This window comes from Protobothrops mucrosquamatus, unplaced genomic scaffold (genome assembly GCF_001527695.2).
Source record: "Protobothrops mucrosquamatus isolate PMUCROS unplaced genomic scaffold, P.Mucros_1.0 scaffold78, whole genome shotgun sequence".
Classification (NCBI taxonomy): Eukaryota; Metazoa; Chordata; class Lepidosauria; order Squamata; family Viperidae; genus Protobothrops; species Protobothrops mucrosquamatus.
In genome coordinates, this window is record NW_015386455.1 from 2,712,272 (window position 1) to 2,737,589 (window position 25,318).

The window sequence follows — 25,318 nt, forward strand, 5'->3', positions numbered from 1 at the left end:
TCATCAAGGTGGGCCCTTGAGAGTGTACTGGGCCAGGTCTGCGCGGCGGGGGAATCACGCAGAGCCAGCAGAACCGTCCTGTGGAACATTCAATAGCAACAAGTCCGGCTGTGAGAAACCAGAAAGGGGTGAGAGGGGGGGTGAAAACAATCCTCGTGGAGTTGGTAAAGTTGGTAAAATTAGTGAGCCAGGCCAAAGCAACATAATAATATAAGATACTATATATTATATAGTATCTTATATTATTATTCCTAATATTTAAATAACTATTATTTTTATATTTTATTATAAAAAATTAAAAATCATACAAAACTACTCTTTTCCCCCAAATCTTTCCCTGGGAAATTAAAAGATTTGACTATGTATACTTAGCAACTGCAATCCCTGCAGTCCTTGTTGTCATTGTTAACTGAAACCTACAGTTAGGCAAGACAACTTCCTACCAATGTCCCATAACCTAGTTACTGGGAAGCTAGCAGGACATTGCAAGTCCCAGATGGCTTGCAAGCAGATTGACAGGTAAGTATGCAGTGGCTGCCAGGTGGAAGTGTTCACAAAGGGGTGTGAAGGAAACATCACAAAGGTTGGGGAGAGTGCACGTGTATAAGGAAAGCTAAGGGATGGTGTGAGGGAGGCAGAGTGAGAATCGGAGAGTGTGCGAGGGTGCAAAGAAGCAAGGCTTGGGAAGGGTGTACAAGGATGTGTGAGTGGCTGTCACAGGTGTAGAGCTAGAGGAGGGTGCACAGGTATGTGAGACTTACCCCAGTAAATTGTGACATTCCCTACTGGCTTCCTCATTGACTTTCTGGGGAAGCCAGAAGAGAAGGTCACAAGTGGCGATCAAGTGGTCATGGGGCATTGCAACTGATCACAGGGATACTGGGACAGCCAAAACTCAGGACTAGTTGTAACCACTATTTGTTCAGCACCATCATAACTTCAACGATCACTGAACAAATGGTTATAAGTCAGAGCTACCTGTTTATTTCCCCCTCTACTGTATATATATTTTTGAATGTAGTTTGGAATCTAAACCAGTTAATTATGTTCTTATCACAATAACATTTTTTCAGTGTTAAATAATCTTAACATTTAAAAATTATTTAGACTTTGATGGGAAATATAAAGACTTTCATATATGCAATGAAATATTTTCAGTCATGTTCTGTAGATCAAATATGGCGTTCCCATGGCTTATTGCATAATTGAAATTCAACACTAATGCCCAATAAGTGTAGGAATGGCTTCTGGGAGGCTAAGTGCTCCCATTCTCATACTTATCCCCACTCCCTCCCCTCACACAATACTGATTGAAAAATCAGTCAGTATTGTTCCATCTAAATTTCGCAATTTGCTGTTGAATGCTGTCTTGAGATTCTATACCATACAAGGCATATATAAAAAGAGAATAAGGCCAAAGAACATGAGGCAGACCCAGCAGAAGATGGAGAGACAACATCAAAGATACATTGCAGCAACATGAATCAACAATGGTTGAGGCCACCAGAAATGCAAGAACCAGAACTTTGTATCTCCCTCAACACCCAGAACAGTAAAAATAGAAGAAAAGAAGATGAAGAAGCTGTTGAATTTCAGCAAAGCGATTATTTAAGTTTTTTCACAATTTTTGGGAAGATTACAAATAGAAAGCATTTTGCCTCTTAGAAAAGTCCTACCATTCAGTTAATTAAGAACCATTGAAGACAGGGTGACCGGTGCTGACTGTAGGGTCACATGTTTGCCATCTTTATCTTGTCTTTAGTAACTTATAATTTCTCCAAAGACATTCCAATAATCTTTTTGATCCTCTCTACCAGTAAACCACTTCTGAAATCTTGCCAAGAAAACTGCAGGAACTAATCCAGACTGTTGCCAGAAATCAGTACTGACTTAAAAGTGCAAACTAGGTGTCCTCAGGAAGTTATCAAGTCCTCTTTTAAATTAATCTTGTAGCAGATTGATTTGCCACAGTGGATTTAATTCTTTTTAACATATATATTTATATTGTTGAATTAAAGTCATATTTTGTTGTATGAAGTTTTTAATCACTTTATTATTATAATGTTACATTTAGGTTATCCCTACAAGTATAATTCACTCTATGCAAGCATCAGAAGGGTATACTTACCAGGATAAGTGTGGTTTACAGAATGGTTTGAAAGCAACAAACTATGCAGCAACCAAAACAAATGTGACAGAAAACAAACAAACTGTGATGTCTTCCAGCCCAAAGGTAAACAATACTATATTTCTATTATTTTTATCCATTGTCTGTCTGGGAATGGCAAAGGAAAGCAGACTGGGATTTAGTGTGTTTGGCAAGAGAAAGCAGAGTTTTAATTTTAGCTGAAATTTCAAATAAGTAGTCTCTGATTCATGTAGTTTTTAGAGTTAGGAACATACAAAACAGCCAAGGTAAATTTTCTTTATCACATGAATATTTTGAGTATTCTGGTATAGGGAAAAATAGGAATTTGGGATGAGCTGCTCCTCCATTTTTTCCACTCCCAGATTTGATGTCATCTACCAACTATATTGGATTGTTGTCCACCATTCAAAATACAAATAATTTGGCAGAATGAAAGATTTTAAAATATTTTTGAAAACATAATCCCCAAAACATTTGAAACAGATCAGCTTTGTTTTAATCATCTTACATTATTCAGAAGTAATGGTTAACTCTTTCAACTCCCAGTTACTGAAAAAAATCCATAATAAATCCAAACTTTGTTCCTATAAGAATGATACAAAAGCATAGTTCTTAGCATTTATTCAGAATTTGTACAACTATGAACATGAATGTACATTCACTGCCCTTAACAACAGAACATTCAGCTAACTGATATTGTTGGATCCAGTCCTTATTTTATATGCCTAGTGCAACTTCTGAGATGCAAAGTTTACATTCATTAAGCTATAAGTTCTCGGCTAACAACCGTTGGCTCAGCAACTGCTTGAAGTTATGACAGCGCTGAGTGAAACTAGTTCTTCAAGTTCTGGCATCTCAACATTCCAGTGGTCATGTGATCATGATCTGGTGCTTGGCAATCGACTTGCATTTACCACAGTTGCAGTATCCTATGTCACATCATCACTACTTGCAACCTTTGCTGTTGGCTTCCCACAAGCAAAGCCAATCGAAGAGCTGGAACTAAAGGTTATGAGCTGCTCTAATATAGGGGTCCCCAACCCCTGGTCCGTGGACCAGCACCAGTCCATGACATGCCAGAAACAGCCACACAAATAAGTGAAGCCCCATCCACCAGTTGGAGGTAGCACATCTCCTCTGGTCCGTGGAAAAATCTATCTCCACGGAATTGCTCCCTGGTGCCAAAAGGTTGGGGACTATTGCTCTAGTAAATCGCTGAGATTCAGAGGTTTTTCCTCTGAAGATTCTGGGAATCTCATATTCCAGACTCATGTGGAACTGCTGCCCACAGCAGCCACCTGTGCAGCCAACCCTAGGACCACTGTACTCATGCCACATCTGCACAATTTTGTGTCTCCAGCAACAGTTACCTCAGTGCAACAGCCACTCCCTGGTCCTATTCATACCAGTCATCCACATCCCTCCTGCATTCTTAAAAACCCTGAAGCAGCCAGCCCTGACCATACCACACTCACACCATTCCCCAAAGGCTGCCAGTCCACCTGGTAGCAGCCACCTCTGGCCCTGTTTTGCTTGCATTGTGCCAGTCATCTGCCCTTGTGCACTCTTCCCACTCGGCAACAGCTGGCCCCACCATGCTCAGGCTACATCTCAGCGGCCATTAATGCACTGTCCTCCACCTCTCCCCTTGGCAGCAGCATTTACTCTTTGTGTACTGCCTGACACTTGTGACTTCATTGTGACTTCCCAACTGTATGTATGTAATGTATGTATTTATTTAGATTTATTAGATTTATTTAGATTTTTATCCCACCTTTATTACTTTGTATGTAATTCAAGGTGGCAAACACAGCTAATAGTTCTTCTTTCTCCATTTCCCCCCACAACAATCATCCTTTGCTTGTTGAAGAGCAGCAGGAAGTCCAAGGAGGTCATTAGGTAACATCCTGCATTTTTTCCTTAATGACAATCATCAGGAGTGGCAAGATTGCCAGCACTAAGAGATGCAGTTGGTGTAATCAGTGACTGTTGTTAAGCACTGTAATTACCAGAACTCCAAAATATTTTCTTAGCTCCCCATAAGAATTATTTTGCTACTGCTATTATTATTGTTGTTGTTGTTATTTAGATACAGAAGCTTTATTGTAAGTATTTGAGAGCTGAGAGTTTTAGGAAGGCCCTGGTTTATCAGAAGAAATACCTTCTTCTGCTTTTGGGTGGATTTCAAGAATGTGAACAAGCAACATTGTCCCTGATAGCACGCATGGGCATTTATCCTTCTCCTCCTGATCTGAATGTTTCTGAAACACGAAGTCGTTTTTTTACCAAGTTCAGATCTGCAGTCCGTGTGGTCATTGCAATATTAAGGTAACTAATCTTTAGTACTTTTTTTTCAAAGGGTTTACATTATTTTATTATTTCCTGATATTGGTTTCCATAAATGGTGAATAAAAATTCTTGTAAATCCAATGGAACTAATGGGATTTAAATGGTTGGTTAACTATTAAAGCTTTAATCCATTGTTTTCTTTTTTTAAAAGAAGTATGAGAAAGCAAAATATTGTGGTTAACAGCACTTGTAAACTTTGATAATTAATAGTTAATATAGAAATATTATCTTATGTGTTGTTTCAATTTACTCATTAATGTTTCTCTTTTTCTATCTCCAAAGATTAAAGTTTCTAGTAAGAAAATGGCATAAAGTAAATAAGAAAGAAATGCCACTGGAAGTCATTTCTTCTAGCCTTGGACGCAATTCATGTGAGAGCGTTTACTGATAAATCCTATAGCTTCACTGTAATTCTTAGTAAATCATTTCTATTAAGTAAACTGAAAAGTAAAGTAATGATATATACATATGTTTCTGTTAGATTTATTCTGAGTAAACAAAATATTTTATTATGTGCAGAAATTGGAAAAGCGCAACAGAACATATTCTTACTTTTTGTAATTGTTTAAATAAAAAAAAACAGTTCTGGAAATTATATGAGACCGAGGTTGTTAGAGAGCAATAGAGAGATTCAATGGATGGCTTGGCCACCTTAAGTTGGGGGTATTTATTTGGCAAAATTAAATCGATATGAATATCTTATTTGGGGAAATATGTCACTTGCCAATAACAAATAGGTACCTTGTATTGTATTTCTGTATGACATTTTGATAAAGTAATTTACTCCAATTGCAATTTTAATTCAGTTTTATTAAATTAATTTGAATAATGTGAAAAGAAGAAATGATTGTTATAGGCAAATTAGCATTTGTATGCCAATATATGCCATATTCTCAACATTTATTGTCACTAGCAATATTAAAATCTTAAGCCAGTTTATTTTTTACAAAAAACATTCTAAATTAATATACATCTTAATTCAGAAGAGATAATAAAATCAGTATCATTGAAGTTAAGGTTAGGCAGGAAATAAATACACTACTTTTAATACTTTATTTATATTTACATTTCTAAACCACCCATCGCATTCAAAAAGAGACTCTGGAGATTATACAGTAAGACATTAAAATATGTCAGTATATTAAACAATTAAAATGTTAGTTAAATTGAGTTAAAATTGTAGGGCTTTATAGATAATAACCAACACCTTGAATTGGACCCAGAAGCAAACTGGTACCCAATGCAGTTCGCTGAGCTGTACTAGGTGCCCTTCTTTGGGTACCTAGTATAGCTCGCAGCTGAAGCTTCCAGATGCTTTTCAAGGGTAGCCCCATGTAGTTGCAGTATACCAATGGGAGATGATGAGGGCATGACTGATCAAACAGATTTTCACTGTCCAGGAAAAGAAGTAACTAACGCATAACATGAAGTTGTTCAAAGGCTATCCTAGCCACAGCTTCCCCCTGCTCTTCGAGCAAGAGTCATGAGTCCAAGAGGACTTCCGAGTTGGAATGCAACCCTATCCAAGACCAAAGATCTGGATATACAGCCACTCCATCTTACCAGAGTTCAGCTGAAGACTGTTGTTCCCCATCCAGGCCCTCACAGCCTCCAGGCACCACAAAAGAATGTCTGCTGCATCATTCACTTGTCCCAGGACAAAGATATATAACCGAGAACCAGCAACATACTGTTGATACCTCATCCCATGGTGACAGATGATCTCGCCCAGCAGTTTCATGTTTCATTCCACAGGGCTTGGTGTAGATGCTAAAAAGGAGCAGAGAAAGTCCCGAGCCCTGTGGCACCCCACAAAGAAGTGGCTGTGAGCTGGATCTCACACATCCTATTAACACCAACTGGGACTTGAAGAAGGAGGTGAACTAGCAGAACACTGCACTACCCTTCTCCAATTCCCTAAATCAGCCCGAAAGAATACCATGGTCAATAGTTAAAAGTGTTAGCTGCCCCAGCATTAACCTGCACTAATGCTAGTGAGGACAAGAAATCCTGCCAGTTTTTCTTCATTCCTAGACAGTTTTAGATTTCCCAGTGTTAGCAGCGCTAGCATATATAAAACTAGCAATGATGAAAGGGTTTTCCCTTTCAAGACAGGATTTCTTCTCAATTGTGGCCCAGCAACAGAGCATCCTGTCCTTCCCTACTCTCACCTCCTTGAGCTCTGAAGATCTCAAAAAATAAGTGCGATTGTGACAGGGTAAAGTAGGGAGGAGTCCTGTAGGGTGGGCAGGAAGGGGGCATGAGGTATCTCAGGGTGTTGGGGGAGGCCTTGGGAGGCCCAAAGCAGGTGGGCTTGTGTCTAAGCCTCCCAGGGTCTCCCTGTCCACAAGGTACCCAATGCTCCACTTAATGATTCATGCATTCATTTAACGAATGCATTGGAGAGAGCAGTGATGGCGCAGTTGTTAATGAGGTGGTTCACTTAACAGCCCTTCTGACTTTTGACTGAAATGGACAGGCTGTGTTTATGGTCATAACTTGAGGACTACCTGTATTCACAGTTTTTAATGCACAATAGAATGTACTAATCATGCTTATTTTTCTTCATTTGTGAAACAGCTATAACCTGAAATTCTCACAGTTCAGATTAAAATTTTACATTGCTTAAAACAGATCCTGTAGCTAGTTTAGAAGTACTAAAGCAACAAAAGCCCTTCCCAAGTTATGCTGCTCCAGAAGGTGAATACAACAGAAATAATCTCATGAGACTTGCAAGCTGCACAGTTAAATCTTTACACCATTTACATAACAGGTGAGTGCAGACCTTACTTCACTGTATGTGTGTCTTTTGCAGGATTATTTTTACTAACAATATTATAAATATATATTATGCTTAACTAGACTCATGTCCAGTTCTGTACATCAATAAAATCTGTTTATTTATACCAAAATTATTTTATCTACATAATTGTAAAATTTGTACTTCATTTTATTATTCTGTTTCCATGTTTATGAATGGTATAGCTTCAGTGGTATAATTACAAGTACTTGTTGATAAAAATACAGTATGAATAAAGTTTCATATCAAACTTCGGGTTTTCTGGTGACGTCGCTGCAAGTTGGGCACTGGGGAATGAAGCTCTGTTCCCCAAGCCTGATTTCTACCAGCTGAGGAGTCCAATAGGACCGAAAGTCGCCCCATAAAGACAACTGGCCAAAGGGTGAAACTTTGCAGATCAGAGCTGGCCCGCTTGATCCAAAGGAGCCCTCGGGACCGGCAGGAAGAAAGCCTGACCGCACCCATGCAGTCAGCCAGAAGCAGCTGACAATGAATTCTAAAAGCGGAAAGCAAAACAGCTGATCCGGGTGAGACTACTTTCCTACAAGTGGAAATACTAGTTCTGGGAAAAACCATTCAAAAGCAAGAAATCCCCAAACTCCAGGGAAGGGGGGGCTTTTTTTCCTTACCCTTCCCCCCTGAACTATAAGCGGTGGTTTAAGCTTTGGGGAAATTAAAACTGATCTATAACAATATTGTGAAGATAGCTGAGGCACAAAAGAAAGATAATTTCAAAAATGTTTGGATTTATAAATCTTTTTTGTTTATTCCTTGTTTGGAAACCATCGGGTTTTAACTTCTTAAACTTTTTTAAAGTATGGTGGGAACGGACATCTAATGACACCTAGTGGCAAATCTGAGAACTACATTTAATCTTGCTTTTTTTCCTCTTTTCTTTATCTTACTGAGTTGTTTTGACTGGAGTTTTAAAACTTGGCTGTATGACGATACACAGCTTATAGTTTAAACATTTACGAATTTATAGTCCTGAAGATTGTGGCTGAAAAAAAGACTCTTTTTTAATTGCCCTTTTCTACAGGATGGATTACAATTATAAATAAAAATTGTTTTTTGAAGTCATCTGACTTCCCTAGACTACAAATTACAAGCTGTTTTGAAAGAGTGAATAACAAGAAATCTCTTTGAACAGAACATTTACAAATTTTGGTATATATATATTTTCTTTTTTCTTTTTTTTCTTCTTTATCCTTTTTTTTCTTTTTTCCCTTTTGCTCTTTTTTACCACTCACTATTTTTATTATTTACTTCTCCTATTTGTTAGGAGCCGGTTGGATTATAAATTTTGATTTACTTGGTGGATTATAAAGTATGATTAAAAGATAAAGATGAGTGTACCTAATCTAGAGTTGGAAAAAAAGGATCTTCTGCTCCCTTTTCTGCTTCTGCAAGTCCAGTGTATCAGAGATCAATTGATACAATGCTCCAACAAGAAAAGGCTAATAACTTCCAAAAGGAAACTCAAGTGACTCTACAAGCAATTCAAGAGGCAATTGCTACTCACATGGCGGTTACAACGAGATGAGGTGATTTTGATAAAATGAATCAAAAAATTAACAACATGGACTCTCAATTTGAAAATTTTAAATAGATGATTACAGATAATCAACAAAGAATCCAAAAAGTAGAAGATAAATCAACCGAGGTTGATCAAAAATTAGAAGTCTTAAAAGATGAAAATCAGAAATTGATGCAAATAAATGGAGAACTAGAAGATTCGATAGCTGGGATGGAGATAGAAAGAGCCTCATACTTTTTAAGATTTCAAAATATAATGGAAAATAAGGAAGAGGATTTCCTAAACTTGATAACAGAATTATTGGCAGACGCATTAGGAATTGGGAAACAGCAAGTGGAAGGAGAATTAGATCAGATCTATCGAGTCAACTCAAACTATGCTAGAAGAAATAAAGTCCCCAGGGAAGTACATGTTAGATTTCTCAAAAGATCCATAAGAGACAAGATTCTGAGAAGAGTAAGAGATGAACCTTTGAAATACAAAGAAAAAGAAATTGTAGTCCTCAAATAAATTCCTAGGAGAATAAGAGGATCCCGAAGAGAATACCAGTTTCTAACTAGGAAATTAATTGAAAAAGGAGTGAATTTCAGATGTCTGATTCCAGAAGGGATTTTAATCTATTGGGATACGAAAAGATATAGATTGGATACACCACTTAAAGCAATGGAATTCTTCGACAACCATAAAACATTTCTGGAAGGAGGTGACTCTGAATCTGGTACAAAGAGAGAAACAAAGAAACAGGAAGAAATGGCAGTAAAGCTGCAGTTAAACCAAGAGAGGAGGAAGAAATTAAAAACACATATACAGAAGAAGGAGCAAGACCAAGAGATTGGAGACAGATAAGATCAACTAGAAGATTAAGACCTAGATATAATTGAAAGAGATGGCGAAGGAGAGTGGCATTTTGTCAATGAATATAAATGGACTAAATTCTCCCTCAAAAAGGAGAAATGGTCAAGAGAACACCTATCCAACCTTGACAAATATAAATCACCGGGGCCTGACAGATTACATCCCAAAGTTCTGAAGGAGCTGGCAGATGTTATCTCAGAACCATTGCGCCACATCTTTCAAAAATCCTGGAGCACCGGGGAAGTACCTGAGGATTGGAAAAGGGCTGATGTGGTTCCCATCTTCGAAAAAAAGGGACCCAGGAAACTACAGACCAATCAGTTTAACATCAATACCTGGGAAGATCCTAGAAAAGATAATAAAAAAAACAGATCTGTGAACAACTAGAAGCAAACAAAGTTATAACTAGTAGCCAGCATGGGTTTGTTAAAAACAGATCATGCCAAACCAATCTTATTTCATTCTTCGACAAAGTGACTAAACTAATAGCGAAATACTGTGGACGTAGTATACTTAGACTTCAGCAAGGCATTTGATAAAGTAAAGCACAACCTACTCCTTGGTAAGCTAGGAAAAGGTGGAATAGACAACATCACCACCAGATGGATCTGTAGCTGGCTGGCAAACCATACTCAATGAGTAGTCCTTAACGGTACTATATCCACATGGAGAGAAGTAAGCTGTGTAACCACAAGGTTCCATTTTAGGCCCAGTATTCTTCAATATCTTCATCAATGACTTAGATAAGGGAATTGAAGGGGAACTCATCAAATTTGCAGATGACACCAAACTAGCAAGAGTAGCCAACACCCCAAAAGACAAATTCGGGATCCAAAAAGGTCTTGACAAACTTGAACAATGGGCCCTATCCAACAAAATGAGTTTCAATGTGGAGAAAAGTGGAATAGCTTGCTCTCAGAAATCAGTGCTCCATCACTGGAGATTTTTAAAAAGAGGCTAGACAGTCACTTGTCTGAGATGGTATAGGTTCTCCTGCTTGAGCAGGGGGCTGGACTAGACTTCCGAAGTCCCTTCCAGTTCTGTTCTATTCTATTCTATTTATGCTAAATTAACTTTGCATATGCTAATTGCTGCAGAGATACTAAGTTTTATTGATAAAGACATTAGATCCCTTCTATGCCAAGAGCTACATTGTGGGAGTATGCTTCAATGTCTAAAATAATTTCATATCTTAAGAGTAATCTGACAACACAATTTAATTCAAATTGTAACCTTTTCCTAGACCCCAGTTTATAGATTTGTAACACATCCAAAATTTGGGTTTCTATTTACCTAAAATCCATATTTCAATTTTACAGGATTTTAAAATTAAAATGGCCTTTAGTACTATGGACAGATTTTATTATATTTCATAGTTTTCATTTTGTGATCTATATGTATTACGGTTCAATATAATATATACTGTCAGAACCCATTTCCTTCCTGGTGGGCATCTAATTCATTTCTTTCTGTGGGTTCTGCCATTCTCCTGAGGGGGAGGGGGAAAGGCTCTATGGGATGCCCTTTCACTTTGCTACAATGTATCCTCTCTGCTGTTTCTATATACTTGCTCTTTGAACTGTTTCTCCCTTGATGTCAACCTGGGGTGAGAAAGGAATGTGCCTCCGGCCATTGGCTTATCTCTCACTGCGGAAGAAAAAGGTGCGAAGACCCAACAACGTCTTCACAGGCATGGAAACGGACTCCGTTATCAGCTCCATTCCCACAGCGGACCTAACACCTGGGGATTGGCTCTTTTGAACTAACTGGATGAACTATTGGGGTGGGGTTTGCTTGGGACTCTTAACCTATTGATCTGAGCAGGAAACCCTCAGATCCTGCCTTCTATGGCTACTAATAAAAGTTCCTTTTGGAATGAAACTGTTCTAAGAGTCCTGCTTTCTTGGGATGAGGTTTTGAAGTGGGTCCTTACATATACCGTTATTCACAATTCATATACCAAAAAGTTTAGTGTGGCCAGTTTGCTGTAGTAGTTAATGTCTCAGCTTAGAAACCAGGAGATCATGAGTTCTGGTGTTACCTTAAGCACAAAGCCAGCTAGGTGCCCTTGGGTCAGTCACACTATCAGCTGTAAAAATGAGATCAGGCAATGTCAAACCATTTCCAAAAAATTTGCAAAGAAAACTCCAGGGTCTTGTCAAACAGTTGCCAGGAGTCATCACAGACTCAAAGGCACATACACATATATGTACCGGAAAAGTATAATCTCTATGACATTTGTAAATCTTTTAACACATTCTTTTGTATTTTTCTTTTTCTATTTATATATTTTCTAAGATGTGTAATATATTTTAAGGTAAAGTATAATTTCTGTTGTATAGGTCTACAAGTTTTATTTCACAAACTTCATTAAAAGATCCTGAAGATTCATTAACTGAATACATTGCACACTTGGAGGCCATTCAGGAAAGACTAGGAATTCTCCTGCCAGGTAACTTCATATTGATAAATTTTGAATCAAAGCATTAACCTGTTTTAAATCATACTTGATAATCTTAGTATTGACATAAAGTCCAATCTTAAACTGGATATAATTTACTGGCTTTGGTGTGAACAGTATAGGAGCTTAATTCAATGATTTCCTCTCTCTTTTATCTTTTGGAGAACATGTAAAAGCTCCTCTTTCTGCATGACAACCAAATTCCAGTCAAATTATTTAACCAAGTTTGGAAGAAACTAGAACAAATTTTCTTCCATGAAGCAGAAATTACACGTACTCTCTCCTTAATGACTATTCAGTCAGCAACTGTTCTAAGTTATTGAATGATTGGTTGTTACAGCTGGTCATCTAAGTTGACCAGCTGTGGTCACCTGATCAAATTTTGGGCACTTGCTAGCCTGCCCACATTCATGACAACGGGATATACTTCAACTCACCCAACCCACCTATCTTCCCCAATCTCTGCTCTTTTGGCTGTCCCCAGATGACCTTTGCAATCAAGGCTTTGGGAAGGCTGTATGTGGTCAGCAACTGCCTCACAAAGGGCTAGGCTGGAGACACCTCAGCAGCAGCAGCAGGAGGAAGAAGACAGGGAAGTCAAGTGGTAGGGGCAACAGGGCAGTAAGAGTAGGGTGGCTAAAAGGGGGGAGATAGGGGATGGGTGAGAATGAGTGCAGAAGAAGCATGAGGTCCTGATCTAACAATCGGGACTGCCAAAACTATCACTGTTAAGTAGTGCAGTCATGATATTTGGCCTAATGACCGCATCACTAAGTGATGGAAATTCCAATCCCAACTAAGGTTATTAAGTGTATACATTCCTATGTACCTAAGTAATATCACAATATCAGTAATTCACTTTAGTTAAGAGCACAATACAAAGCTTGTTCTTTTATGCTACTTTAAGTGAAATTATATACATTTTTGGTCAAATATGGCTACAAACAATTTTCTAGAAGATCAACCTTACATTTAGGAATTAGCAATAAAAACTTCAAGAACAAAATGCCTTAATGTAGTTTGCTTTCTTGAGGACAAGGAAGTGATACATTAAAAAAAAATCAAACTGCTCCTGAATCCCAAATGTTAGCTCTAGGATCTAAATCTACACAAACCATGGACAGTTTAAAAATTCCTGGCTTGTTAAGGCAAAGTCTGAAGCTAAAATTACTTGGTTGTTGTAGCTAACCAAATGCAAAAGCAGCATGTACAGCTAAACGTATGGGATTGGGAAGAATTATGTCTCACTCTTATGTGCAAATTACACCACAGTTATGTCCTTTTATACATTATTTAAATATCAAAACATCAATATATTTTGTATAGTATCAGAAATTGAGTTTTAATTATAAGTTAGATTTTCTATACTGTTTAATTCAAATCCCTTTTAAAATATATTATTTTAAAGTTGTAAAATATCTATTTCCAAAAGTTTGTGGAATAACAAATTGAATTTAAATTTGTATTAATTTAGGACAAGCTGCACAAGAAAAGAATTAAATGTAGTGAGAACTCGCTTTGAATGTCAACCAGAGTTCTTTGGTAACTGCCTTATTCACCAGTGAACGGCTTGCACTAGTGTTGTGCCCTGCGGATCTTTCAACATTGATGAGCATTTGAATAAAGGGATCTCTGTGTGATAAATTTTGCATCAGATTTTATACAAAAAAAACCTTTGTGTTTGAAATGTGTTTTTATACTGATATTTCATATAAAATAATGGTCAGTTTTTTATCAAAATTACTGGGAAGCTTACAAATTCAGCTTTCTTTTTCTATATATTAATGCTGAGTCCCATGTATGTTTTTATTAAAAATGTTCAACTAAATTGCACAGACTCTTATTCAAAATACATTTCTAATACTTACGTAGAATGATTTTACTTTATGATTGTAGTTGCTAATTCATTTACATTTCCCAAAACAGTAAAATTAATTAATATTTTAGAATAGAAGTCCTAAATGTACTACTAATGCCAGTTTCTTTCATTGCAAGTGTGATATTGTATATGGGGTTAGTCTGGATTACATTAATGACTGCTTTTCAATATCATGCTATGAATTATGGTTTAATGATCTTAGCCCTCCAATGAATTTGTCAGCCTTTTCTCTGCAGTTTTGTGGAGGTAGTGGATGGTGTGGGTTTGCGTGTGCAGGAGTTTTGTTCCTTAACATTTGGAGATCAGCAAGTTTAAAGATGATTGCAGATCATCTACAAACTGTTTTGGAGATAATGGAACCTGCAATAATTGCCCTATGATTTGTTTCAAACTGACCAACCTGAAATGTGGATATTGGTTTGTTTGCACAAATCATAGTTTAAAACAGCCTCGATTCTAGTACATATTATTGTCATGGAATGACATATAAAGAGGAAAGAGATATTTTTAGAGCTCGTGGATATATAAAAAATTATACATTAAGCATACTTTGGCACAATATTTTGTCAGCTTTCCCATTTTTTCTGGGCACTGATCTCCTAATCAGAATTTGCAAAGATTCTCAGTTCTGGAACCTTAGCAGATTTTCCCGTCATAGGACTATAACATAAATGATCCAGTAAAGCATGAAGTATGGCTGTGATTTCCTCTGTATCATATGGGACCAAAATATGCCATTTTTCTGATTTTAATAGAAAGGCCTGTTCCTAGTTTCTAGTTCTATAAACATAATTTTAACAATCTTAGTTAGAATTAACATATACAGTAGCCTGGAGAAATAAAATCCTCTTTGATTTCTCAGAAACACCTTTTGTTTGGTGGAGAGAGAGATTTTACGTGGTGAGAAAGTGCTTGATGTCTATCATATAGAAATACTTAGGTAACTTAACAAGTACAAACAATAGAAACATTAATACAAGTTTGCAATAGTGGTGAATATCTGTGGCTTGAGTATAAGATGAGGGTGAAGGTTCATACTCCAAGCTTGTGGGTTGGTTTCCAAACATTTCATTACCAGGCTAGGTAACATCTTCAGCGGAGTTTAGGGGATGTCAGAACACTGACCTCCCCTAAACTCTGCTGAAGATGTTACCTAGCCTGGTAACAAAACGTTTGGAAACCAATTCACAAGCTTGGAGTACGAACCTTCACCCTCATTAATACAAGTTTATAATATTCTTCACTTAGATCTAACTTTTTAAAATAGCTATGTTTCTAGAGGTTCAATTGTGCTGCCAATACATGTAGATCAAAATCATAATTATATGCATATAGCAGAAACAGATTTTTGAGGTACACCAAATTTATAGGATTCAAATAAAACTTGCTAGTGTGCCATGGCCCAGGACTCAAGACTATGAATTTGATTACCAAGAAGCTATTTGAGCTGAACCTGTGGAATGATAGTATCCAGGAATCACATGAAGTTGAAAAATAGGCACCACTTGAATAGCTGGAACCGTCAGAGGAGGAAGATGTAAAGTCTGCACCTGGTCAGTAAGGAGGAAAGCAGAGCAGAGATTTCTATGAAACTCCTTGCCAAGCAAGGGAGTAACTATTGATTAGTGACAGCTGGCTGCAGCCTGATTTAAGAGGCAACTCTGACCCAAGTTCCTTTGTTGGAAACAAGTGATCTGGACCTCTGGACTGGCTGATAATCCTGACCTATATCCTTTCATACATATGGGTTAAACAAACAAAACGTGTGTTTATTGTGCCAATAGAAGAAAACTTTAGCTTACTTGGAAATTCCATACAAACTTCAATCGTATACTGAGAACAGAATTCTCCTAGATCAGAGATCCCCAACCTATGGGCCGCAGCCCACTACCGGGCCATGGCATCTTGGCCACTGGGCCGTGTGAGTGGCTGGCCAGTGTACATGCGCATGTATGCATGCTCACCGCCTGTCCTTGCATCAGTGCTAGCCAAGCAGTGAATCTTGCACCAGCTAGCTGAGCCGCGCACCGGTGCTAGCAGCCCCATTTGTGGAGAACAAATGCTCTCGGGCCCGTTCGGGCGCACGCAGCCACGTTTGTGTGTGTGCACATGGGCACATAAAGGTGCCTGTGTCTCTCTTTCCCACCCGGCCGCCAACCCAGAAAGGTTGGCAACCCTGTCCTAGATCACTGATTTAAAATCAATTATAGGTTATATTTTGGATATTTACAATAGGCTATTGTAGCATATGAGGAGAACAATGGGACAAGATTATCTTGGAAAGCTGAAACAATGTTTTGCATTTCCCTCAAGCTTGGTGTAGTAGTGGGCAAGCATCTTGTGGGAGGTTTTAAACCAGAGGTTAAAAGGGTAGATTGCCTTTGGTTAGGATGCTTAGCTGCTATATCATGGTTGTCATGTCACGATGTATCGCAACTTTTTTTGCATTGCCAGAGCTGGGGTGGGCGCAGCCTCCGCATGATGCAAGCTGCCCTCAGGCCGGCAGTTTGACACCCCTGTGCTATATATTAAAGACTTTAGCTGCTGTATGCTAAAGAAAGGCTCAATATCAATTTTTAGAAATACACAAGATAGCTGATCTGAAGCAATTATTATGTAGGTTTTGCATTAATAATGTAGACTGTTAATTTTAGTTGATACAGTATATTAAAAATAAGTTAGTATAAACCAAACTCTTAGCATTTCTTAAGGACTGAAGAATGTTATTCTTGAATGTATATTCAATGTATATTCAAGAATACAGTCAATAAAGTCAAGAATACATACAAGGTCTTCTGTTTATTTTAATGTCATGGGTTGATGTGGTTTGGAAAATACAAATATACATTCTAGTAAAGTAATGTTTTAAGGAGAAGCATCCTAACATACAATATTATCGCCCAAAAAAAACACCTTAGCAGAAATCAATGTTTTTACTATTCCATTACTTGCTTTACATGTCTGTTGAGATATCTTGCCAAAGCATATATGGGTAGCTATCTAAAATATGCACCCATATCAACTTTCAGTATATTATAATTTACTAGGAGGGAGTACAATATATTACAATGAAAATGTGTTTTTATATTTCCACATTCTTATAAGATGATTTGAGTATCAGTATTTACTAAAAGAAGCAGGTGGTGGGCATAAATGTTCATTTGCATCCTTAAATTATTAACACTTCTTTTTAACCTGATGCTTCTGCAGACACACACACTTCAACTAGTCTGTCTTAGCACAATGACAGCCAATCCTTTCATCTCTATACTTTTTCCACCAGCCGCTATACTTTGAAAGACATTTGAAACATGCACTTTATGGGTGTCTCAGGCTGCAACAAAGGTAAGACTGTTTTGAATACTGTTGGATATGACAAATAGTGAAAGTTGCTGAAAAGGCACTCCAATGCAAAATAACAAAAAAACATATTTTCATTTGTGCTGTTCCCGAGTGAGGAGTTGGCGGACATTTTTGTTAGTACAATCTGTGTTGTCTACAGTGTTTGAAAACCATTAATATTTTTTTCCAGCTTTATATGGGTAATTTTACTTTAAAAAAATTGGGACTATTTAGGTTTCTCCATTCATACACAGGTGCTGTGATAGCTTACTCTCACATTTCATGCATTAACAACACTCCTCAAATAATTTACTACATTTCATCACTCTGGGAGATCATACACAATTAATATATTGTGGATCTTTGTCATAGCCATGTTTATGTAAAATGAGAATAAGGTCCTCAGAAGCCTCTTCTATAGTTCATGCTGGTTTTCATGATTTCCATCTCACAATGATAAGGCATGTTTACAATAATTATTTGTGTTCTGGATGCTACATTACAAAGCAAACATTTGAAAACTGGGTTGCCCACTCCTATTTTGCAATGTGTGGCATTTTTATCAATTGAAGATAAAGAATATAAATATCTTGGGTTTGAAATGATGCCCTTTCAAGCTCATGATCTTTTAACAAAATCTTTTAAAGAAAAGATTTCGGTGCGCATCAGGAAAAGAAAACCCACACTCTTCATCCGGTCAAATTATCTCAAGGTCTACCTTGTTTAAGATGAAGCTGTTCCTTACTTCATCATAGACTACTCTAGCTCTCCCCCACTCAGTAGAGCAGTATCTTACCTAATTACCTAATAATAATAAAGTTGGAAGGGACCTTAGAGGTCATCTAGTCCAACCCCCTGCTCAGGCAGGAAACCCTATACCATTTCAGACAAATGGCTGTCCAGTCTCTTCTTAAAAACTTTCAGTGTTGGAGCATTCTAACGGTCAGGAGGTTTCTCCTTAGTTCTAGGTTGCTTCTCTCTTTGGTTAGTTTCCATCCGTTGCTTCTTGTCCTGCCTTCAGGTGCTTTGGAGAATAGCTTGACTCCCTCTTCTTTGTCGCAACCCCTGAGATATTGGAACACTGCTATCATGTCACCCTTCGTCCTTCTCTTCATTAAACTAGACATACCCAATTCCAGCAACCATTCCTTATATGTCTTAGCCTCCAGTCCCCTGATCATCTTTGTTGCTCTTATCTGTACTTTGTCTAGAGTCTCAACATCTTTTTTACATCGTAGTGATGAAAACTGAATACAGTATTCCAAGTGTGGCCTTACCAAGGCATTGTAAAGTATTAACACTTCACGTGATCTTGATTCTATCCCTCTGTTAATGCACTGTGTTGGCTTTTTTGGCAGCTGCAGCACACTGCTGGCTCATATTTAAGTGATTGTCCACTAGGACTCCAAGATCCCTCTCACAGTTGCTACTATTGAGCAAGGTACCACCTCCTATACTATACCTGTGCATTTAGGTTTTTCTTGCCTAAATGTAGAACTTTACTTTTTTCACCATTGATTTTCATTTTGTTAGATAGCACTCAATGTTCAAATCTGTCAAGATCCTTCTGTATCTTAAGCCTATCTTCTGGAGTGTTGGCTATACCTGCCAGCTTGGTGTCGTCTGCAAATTTGATGAGTTCCCTCATCCAACATGCCTCTAGGTGTTCGCTGATTTGTTGCTTGATTATCTTTTCTAAAATCTTCCAAGGTATTGAGGTCAGGCTAATAGGTCTGTAGTTTCCTGGATCCATTTTTTTTCCTTTTTTGAAGATGGGAACAAATTCAGTTCTTTTCCAGTCCTCTGATAGCTCCCCAATGCTCCAGGATCTTTGAAAGATATAGTTCAGTGGTTCTGAGATTACATCTGCCAGTTCCTTCAGAACCTTGGGGTGTAGTCCATCTGGTCCTGGTGATTTGAACTCGTCTAGGCTGGACTGGTGCTCACTTACCGTTTTCTTGCCTATCTTAACTTGCGTTTATATTCTGTTTTTTATGGCACTATTTTTGGTAGGTTGGTCTGTTTTTTCCCTTTGTGTAAAGACAGATGCAAAAAATGAGTTAAATAGTTCTGCTTTCTCCCTGTTGCTTGTCACCTTCTTGCCACTTTCACCCACTAATGGACCAATCATTTCCTTAACTTTTTTCTTGTTTTTTACATGTTGAAAGAAGCTTTTTAAATTATTTTTGACTTTTGTTGCAAGCCTTAGTTCATTTTGAACCTTAGCTTTCCTCACTCCATCTTTGCAGGCTCAGGCTATTTGCTGATATTCTGACTTAGTTATGTGCCCCTCTTTCCACTTTTTATACTTATCCTTTTTGTCTTTCAATTTATCAGAGAGTTCTTTATGCAGCCATGCTGGTTTCTTTTGAGAGCTATTATTTTTCTTCTTTGTTGGTATTGTGGTATCTTATTTATAAGCATCTTCTCTAAGGGATTAAATAAGCTTTTCATGGTTGCCAATTGGTAAATGGTATACTGTATGTCTAAATATTTTAAACTTTTTAAGCTATGTTAAACTTTTGAACCACCTTGGGAGTCTATTGATTGAAACAGTATAAAAAAATTTTAAATTAGAAATGTCCTACAAAATAAGAATTCTGAAATGAAAATCTTAATTTAAATTGTCATAGTGCCTATGATGAAACATTCAAAATGAATATCCACTAAACATTAACTGAATAAAGTTAATTTTTACTACTTGTCTCTTAAATGATCAGTTTTTAATTAAAGGAAATATAAGGTTAGACCTCCCTTCCTTGATTTGTTATTTTATTTCTTATAGGTAGCCTATTCCCTTATTAAAAATACAGAAAAAGTAGTTACACTAATAATCCACTGTGCTTTTTAAAAGATGTATCCCAAACCTATCAAGTTACCAATATTTGCATTAAAATGTAGAGATGTAGATGAAACCAAATTTGCTTTATCATAAGTGCAGAACAAACAGACCTATTTGGAATGTTCTATCAGATGATATTTTGATTGTTAGTCCCATTGGGAGCAATGGAACTCAAAACAACTGCTCCCTTGGACAATCAATCATTTTAGTGGTGTATTCACTTTTAAATAATAGATTCTTATTTGAATCTGCCATGTTATGTGCTGAAGAACCTTAACAGGCATACAGCTAATAGCCTAACTAAACTGTAAGTCAAAATCTGTGGAAAATGCTGAGGACTTGACAGCCTGGCAATTTATTAAGTATAGAGGAGACACGTCAATGAAATAACAGCTTAATCTCATGATAATACAGGTAGTCCTCAACTTACAACAGGTCATTTAGTGACCATTCAAAGTTGCAACAGCATTGAAAAAAGTAATGTATGACCATTTTTCACACTTAATGACTGTTGTAGCATCCCCGTGGTCACATGATCAAAATTCAACTGCTTGGCAATTGGTTCATATTCATGATGGTTGCAGTGTCTAGGGGTCATGTGATCCCCTTTTGCGACCCTTTGATAAGCAAAATCAATGGGAAGCTGGATTCACTTAACAACCATGTTTCTAACTTTACAACTGCAGTGATTCACTTAACAAATGTGGCAAAAAGTCATAAAATGGGGCAAAACTCACTTAACAAATTTCTCACTTAACATAAATGTTGAGCTCAATTGTGGTCATAAGTCGAGGACTACCTGTAATTAAAATTTAATTATGCATGATGCAATTTTTTCTAAAATATATATTTTATTTGTATTATCCAACAGGAATCATCAAAAGCACAGAATAAGGCAGAACATGTATTTCCATTACTTAGTCTGGCTTTGGTTTGCTTCTTCACACGGTGATTCTAGAATCTACCAAGCCTGCAAGAAAATCTGTTTTTGCAAAGAGGGGACAATGTTTGTGAACTGTTCAGGAGTCCATGCTTTGGTGTCAAATCTAACATTTCCCCCTGATGCAGAACACTTGGACCTTTCTCACAACAACTTGTATTCTATTCCTTGGAAATCTCTAAGTTTCCTGTGGAAGTTGCAGGTTCTCCTTTTGAGCAGCAACTCCATCCACAAAGTTGGAGAAAGAACATTCATTTCATTGGGCAGACTCCACAAGCTTGATATTGGTAGAAATGATATCTCGTTTCTTGGCAACAGTTTTTCAGTGGGTCTTATTTCTCTCTATGAACTTATTTTGGCTTACAATAAACTGCAGGAGCTACAGTACAAAAGTTTTCAGTACTTTGAAAACCTTCAGAAGCTGAATTTGCAAAATAATAACATTTCCTCCATAGAAATGGGGACTTTCCGCAGTCTTACTTGCTTGAGGCAACTTTATCTTCAGAACAATTGCCTTCATGCCCTACATACTAGATTATTTTCTATGCTGCAACACTTAGAGATCCTGAACTTGGAGGGTAATATGATAAAAACTATTTCTCCTGGAGCCTTTATTCCATTAAGCCACCTTACAATACTTAACTTGATCCACAATAAAATTGAGCATATTAAATTCAAAACATTATTATCTTTGCAAACCCCTGGAACTCACATCTTACTCTCAGACAATCCCTGGTTCTGTGACTGTGATCTTCAGAGAGTTTTTGCAAAACTGCACAGTGTCAGGAGGCTGATCTTGGATGATTACTATAACATGACATGCATGGAGCCCCATCTCTTGAGAAACCTGCCTCTGTCAGCTGTAGATACGGAACTTTGTATTGCTGAGACAGTGACTGTTCTTGTCATAACTTTTACCGTATTTGTAACTGTTGTAGCTGCCATTGTAATGGCTGAAAGGAACAGGAAGAAAAGGGCTGAGAAACCCTGGAGTGAGGATAGTGACGTTTCTTACAATGCTCAAAACTGATTAAATATTTGGTAGTAGGAAACGCTGTGCTTGAAAATGGTACTTAATTTAGCTATATATATTAGAACTATTTTCAGAACCATGTACATGTGCCTCTCTCCCTCTTAAGTATTTCCTGTTCATCAGGGGCGCAATGTACTGAGTCAATCTATCATCAGCTGAGGCTGAAAAAAATACTTTCAACATAATTTGGACTTTAAATGTGTTCTTAGGAGTTGTGACAGTTCTCATCCACATTGCAGTCTTCATAACAGTGAAGCTGACCTCTTCAGATGTAAGTACAGCAACCACACTGGCAGCCACAAGGATAACTACTGTTACTAATGCTGTGACTAATATGGAGCTACTAAGAAGATGGAATAGACAGGTGCATTCTTCAGGAACCTAGATCCATTATGTGATCAAATTAAGCATGAAACAACAATCCATTTGTATAATAACATAAGAGACAGAAATGTAACGATTGCAGCATTATTAGCCAGCTTTTGTCCGTTCCAAATAAAAAAGTAAATGTTTCTCTCTACTTCACATTAGTTTCTGGAACAGAATCTCTGAGGCATTCAAAGAGGTTGCCAATTTAAATAGTAATATTCAAAGAACTTTTCAATTTTAAAGAACTTTTTAGATTTATATCCGTATGCATGAGCAATTCAATATTGTTAGGTGATAAAGGAACTAATATTTTATAGACTACTCATTTCAAGGTTTTGGGGTGGTTCTGGCTAATGGTGAGGGATAGATGGTAGGCAGGCAGGACAGATTTAGTAAAAAAAACTGATTTTTTCCTTCACCATATTATAATCATTATTAGAAAGATTGCAACAAATAGAAAAATACAGAAAAAGGGAAACTGGTGAGGGTATTAACCTGGTTAATATTTGGATAGGAAGCTGGATTGGCTACCAGATCTGTTTTGTAAAAATCTGAAAAAGAAGTGTCAGTATAGAAAACTCCTGTGTTCTAGGGGTCATCCTAAACCTAGAGACATTTGAAGGCCAGATGTGGTAGCTCTAAGACAAAGATTTTCAAACTCTGGATCATGATTTCAGGAGATGGGACACATATTTAAAAAACAAATTGTTTGCTTATTATGTTTGTACAAAGTGATAACTTTGTCCTACTTTACTGAAGCAATAGCAGCCTTGTGCAAGCAGCACAGGGAGTGAAGTTCAAAAGTGCCAAACAGCTATCAGTCAAACTCAGCTGGTAAGTTCCGACTGCAGCTTTTAGAAGTACCTATATATAATTTAAAAAAAAAAAATTAATTGCTGCCTAGAAACCAAGAGACTGACAGTTCCAAACCTGCCTTAGACATGAAAGTCAGCTGGGTGACCTTGAGCCAGTCACTCACTCTCAGCCCAACCCATCTTACAGGGTGGTTGTGAGGATAATAGGATCAGAAAGGATGTATGTTTGCCACCTAGAGTTATTTATAAAAATAATGAAGGCAGGATAAAAATAAAAAATGACCAGCAAAGTACAGCACATATAGGAGTGAAGTTTAGAATTTTGTTTAAATTCTAGTTTTTAAAAATTGAGAAAAAAATTAAAGATGGCTGTTAAAACAGCTTAAGTCTGGAACCATGATGACAGTTTTAGTAAATGGTGCCTTTCTTGCAGAATTCTAACCTCAACAAAACAGTTTTATTCATGTAGAAGATTACACAAATTCATTTATCATTTTAGGGAACTACAATATAAATTGTGAAGGCCCTGCCCTAAACAATGTGCTAGACTGGGACATCAAAACAAGAAATCCTGGAAGGGGCTCCTTCCACTCCAGACATGCCTAACCCTCTTGCAGCAGTAACCCTCTGAAGTTACATTACAGTATTTTCTTATGAAGGAAAGCACATGCCACCGATAGTAAAGGGGCAGGAAATAATTCGGCTCAATATGTTAGGGCCCACTCAATACCTCATCCTAAGAAAGTAGAACTCGTGGAAGCGGTTTCTTCCAAAAGGAGCTTTTATTAGGAGAAGCTGATAGTAGGCATAATAGACAGGATCTGAGGGTTTCCCACCAGATCAATAGATAAAAAGGATCCCCAAGCATAGTCCCACCCCATAGTTCATCCGATTGGTTCAAACAGGCCAATCCCAGGGTGTTAAGTTCGTTGTGGGAAAAAGGAGATAACATCAGGCCGTCTCCGGGGCCGCAGCGATGTTTAGGCGGCTCTTTGCACCTTCCCTTGCGAACGCGGAGATAACACAGTTGCCAGAGGTACATTCCATTCTCCTTCCCCCTTTCTAGCTGACAGCAGGGAAGAAAGATGTTCACAGAAGAGGAAATGCAGGAATAGCAAAGTGTTACATTGTAGCAATAGAGGAAACAAGGCAATAAACCCCAAGTGCTTCCCCCCTCCCCTCCAGGAGTATGGCAGAACCCAGGGAGAGAAGAGAATACAACATGGGTAGAGAGAGAAAAGGAAAAGGCCCTTTAAAATATGGGTTCTGACACAATCCAAAGAAGCAGCCAAAGAAGCCAGAGCGAGCGACTTCCTGAATATGCATACAATGCCAATCTTTCTTTTTTTAAAATAATATTTTATTAGTTTTCTAATTTTACATTTAGGTATTTAAAAAGCAACGTGGTGGCTGGGTTAATCAACTAAGTACAAAAAACATCATTATTACATTTATCAATAAATTTTTACCTTATACATATCTTAATTACTTTTACATTCAATCTTTATAGGCAATCAATGTCCTGTTATTGGTTTTTTTCCAATTTTTAGTTTCCCATCAATATTGAAATATAACATTTGATATTTATAATTTCCAGGCTTTAGGTAACCAAAGTTTCCCTTATCTCAATTCATAACAGAATCTACTATTCAAAATATACATCTTATCTATTTGAGTATAGTCTTATTCTATTTTCTAAAAGTTATTTATTTCCCACCATATTAAATCATCTAATTAATAATACAGTATCCCCTTCAATAAATCAAAACCATTATATATATTGTCTGGGTTAATCAATAAATCAAGCATATTCATTTTTTTTCTTTTGGATCTAATTTTTAAATATTAAACAAATGGAATCCTTATTTTCAACTAATTTCCAAATATTTTAAATTTAATGACCAAAATTCCCCTTATCTCAACTTCTCCCTTTAACCCTCTAATTAA

The 25,318-nt window shown here is 37.3% G+C and overlaps 2 protein-coding genes across 5 annotated transcripts in view; both read left to right on the forward strand.

Moving 5' to 3' along the window:
- PCNT (pericentrin) overlaps window positions 1–13,945 on the forward strand; it is a 123,257-nt gene extending 109,312 nt beyond the window's left edge. For all 4 annotated transcript variants that reach the window (XM_015812329.1, XM_015812333.1, XM_015812332.1 and 1 more), the window contains 6 exons: window positions 2,075–2,233; window positions 4,239–4,477; window positions 4,781–4,869; window positions 7,133–7,271; window positions 12,033–12,142; window positions 13,626–13,945. In XM_015812329.1, coding sequence (XP_015667815.1) covers window positions 2,075–2,233; window positions 4,239–4,477; window positions 4,781–4,869; window positions 7,133–7,271; window positions 12,033–12,142; window positions 13,626–13,651 — 762 coding nt within the window. In that variant the 3' untranslated portion in view covers window positions 13,652–13,945. The remainder of the gene's footprint in view (window positions 1–2,074; window positions 2,234–4,238; window positions 4,478–4,780; window positions 4,870–7,132; window positions 7,272–12,032; window positions 12,143–13,625) is intronic.
- A 7,273-nt stretch (window positions 13,946–21,218) lies between these two features.
- LOC107284272 (leucine-rich repeat-containing protein 15-like) lies at window positions 21,219–22,184 on the forward strand. Its single transcript, XM_015812301.1, has one exon. It carries the CDS (start codon window positions 21,219–21,221, stop codon window positions 22,182–22,184), a length of 966 nt encoding a protein of 321 aa, XP_015667787.1.
- Window positions 22,185–25,318: the final 3,134 nt, after the last annotated feature.

Bases quoted from the DNA above. Each gene is read 5' to 3' on its own strand.
- LOC107284272 (XM_015812301.1), top strand. From the start codon at position 21,219: ATGTTTGTGAACTGTTCAGGAGTCCATGCTTTGGTGTCAAATCTAACA.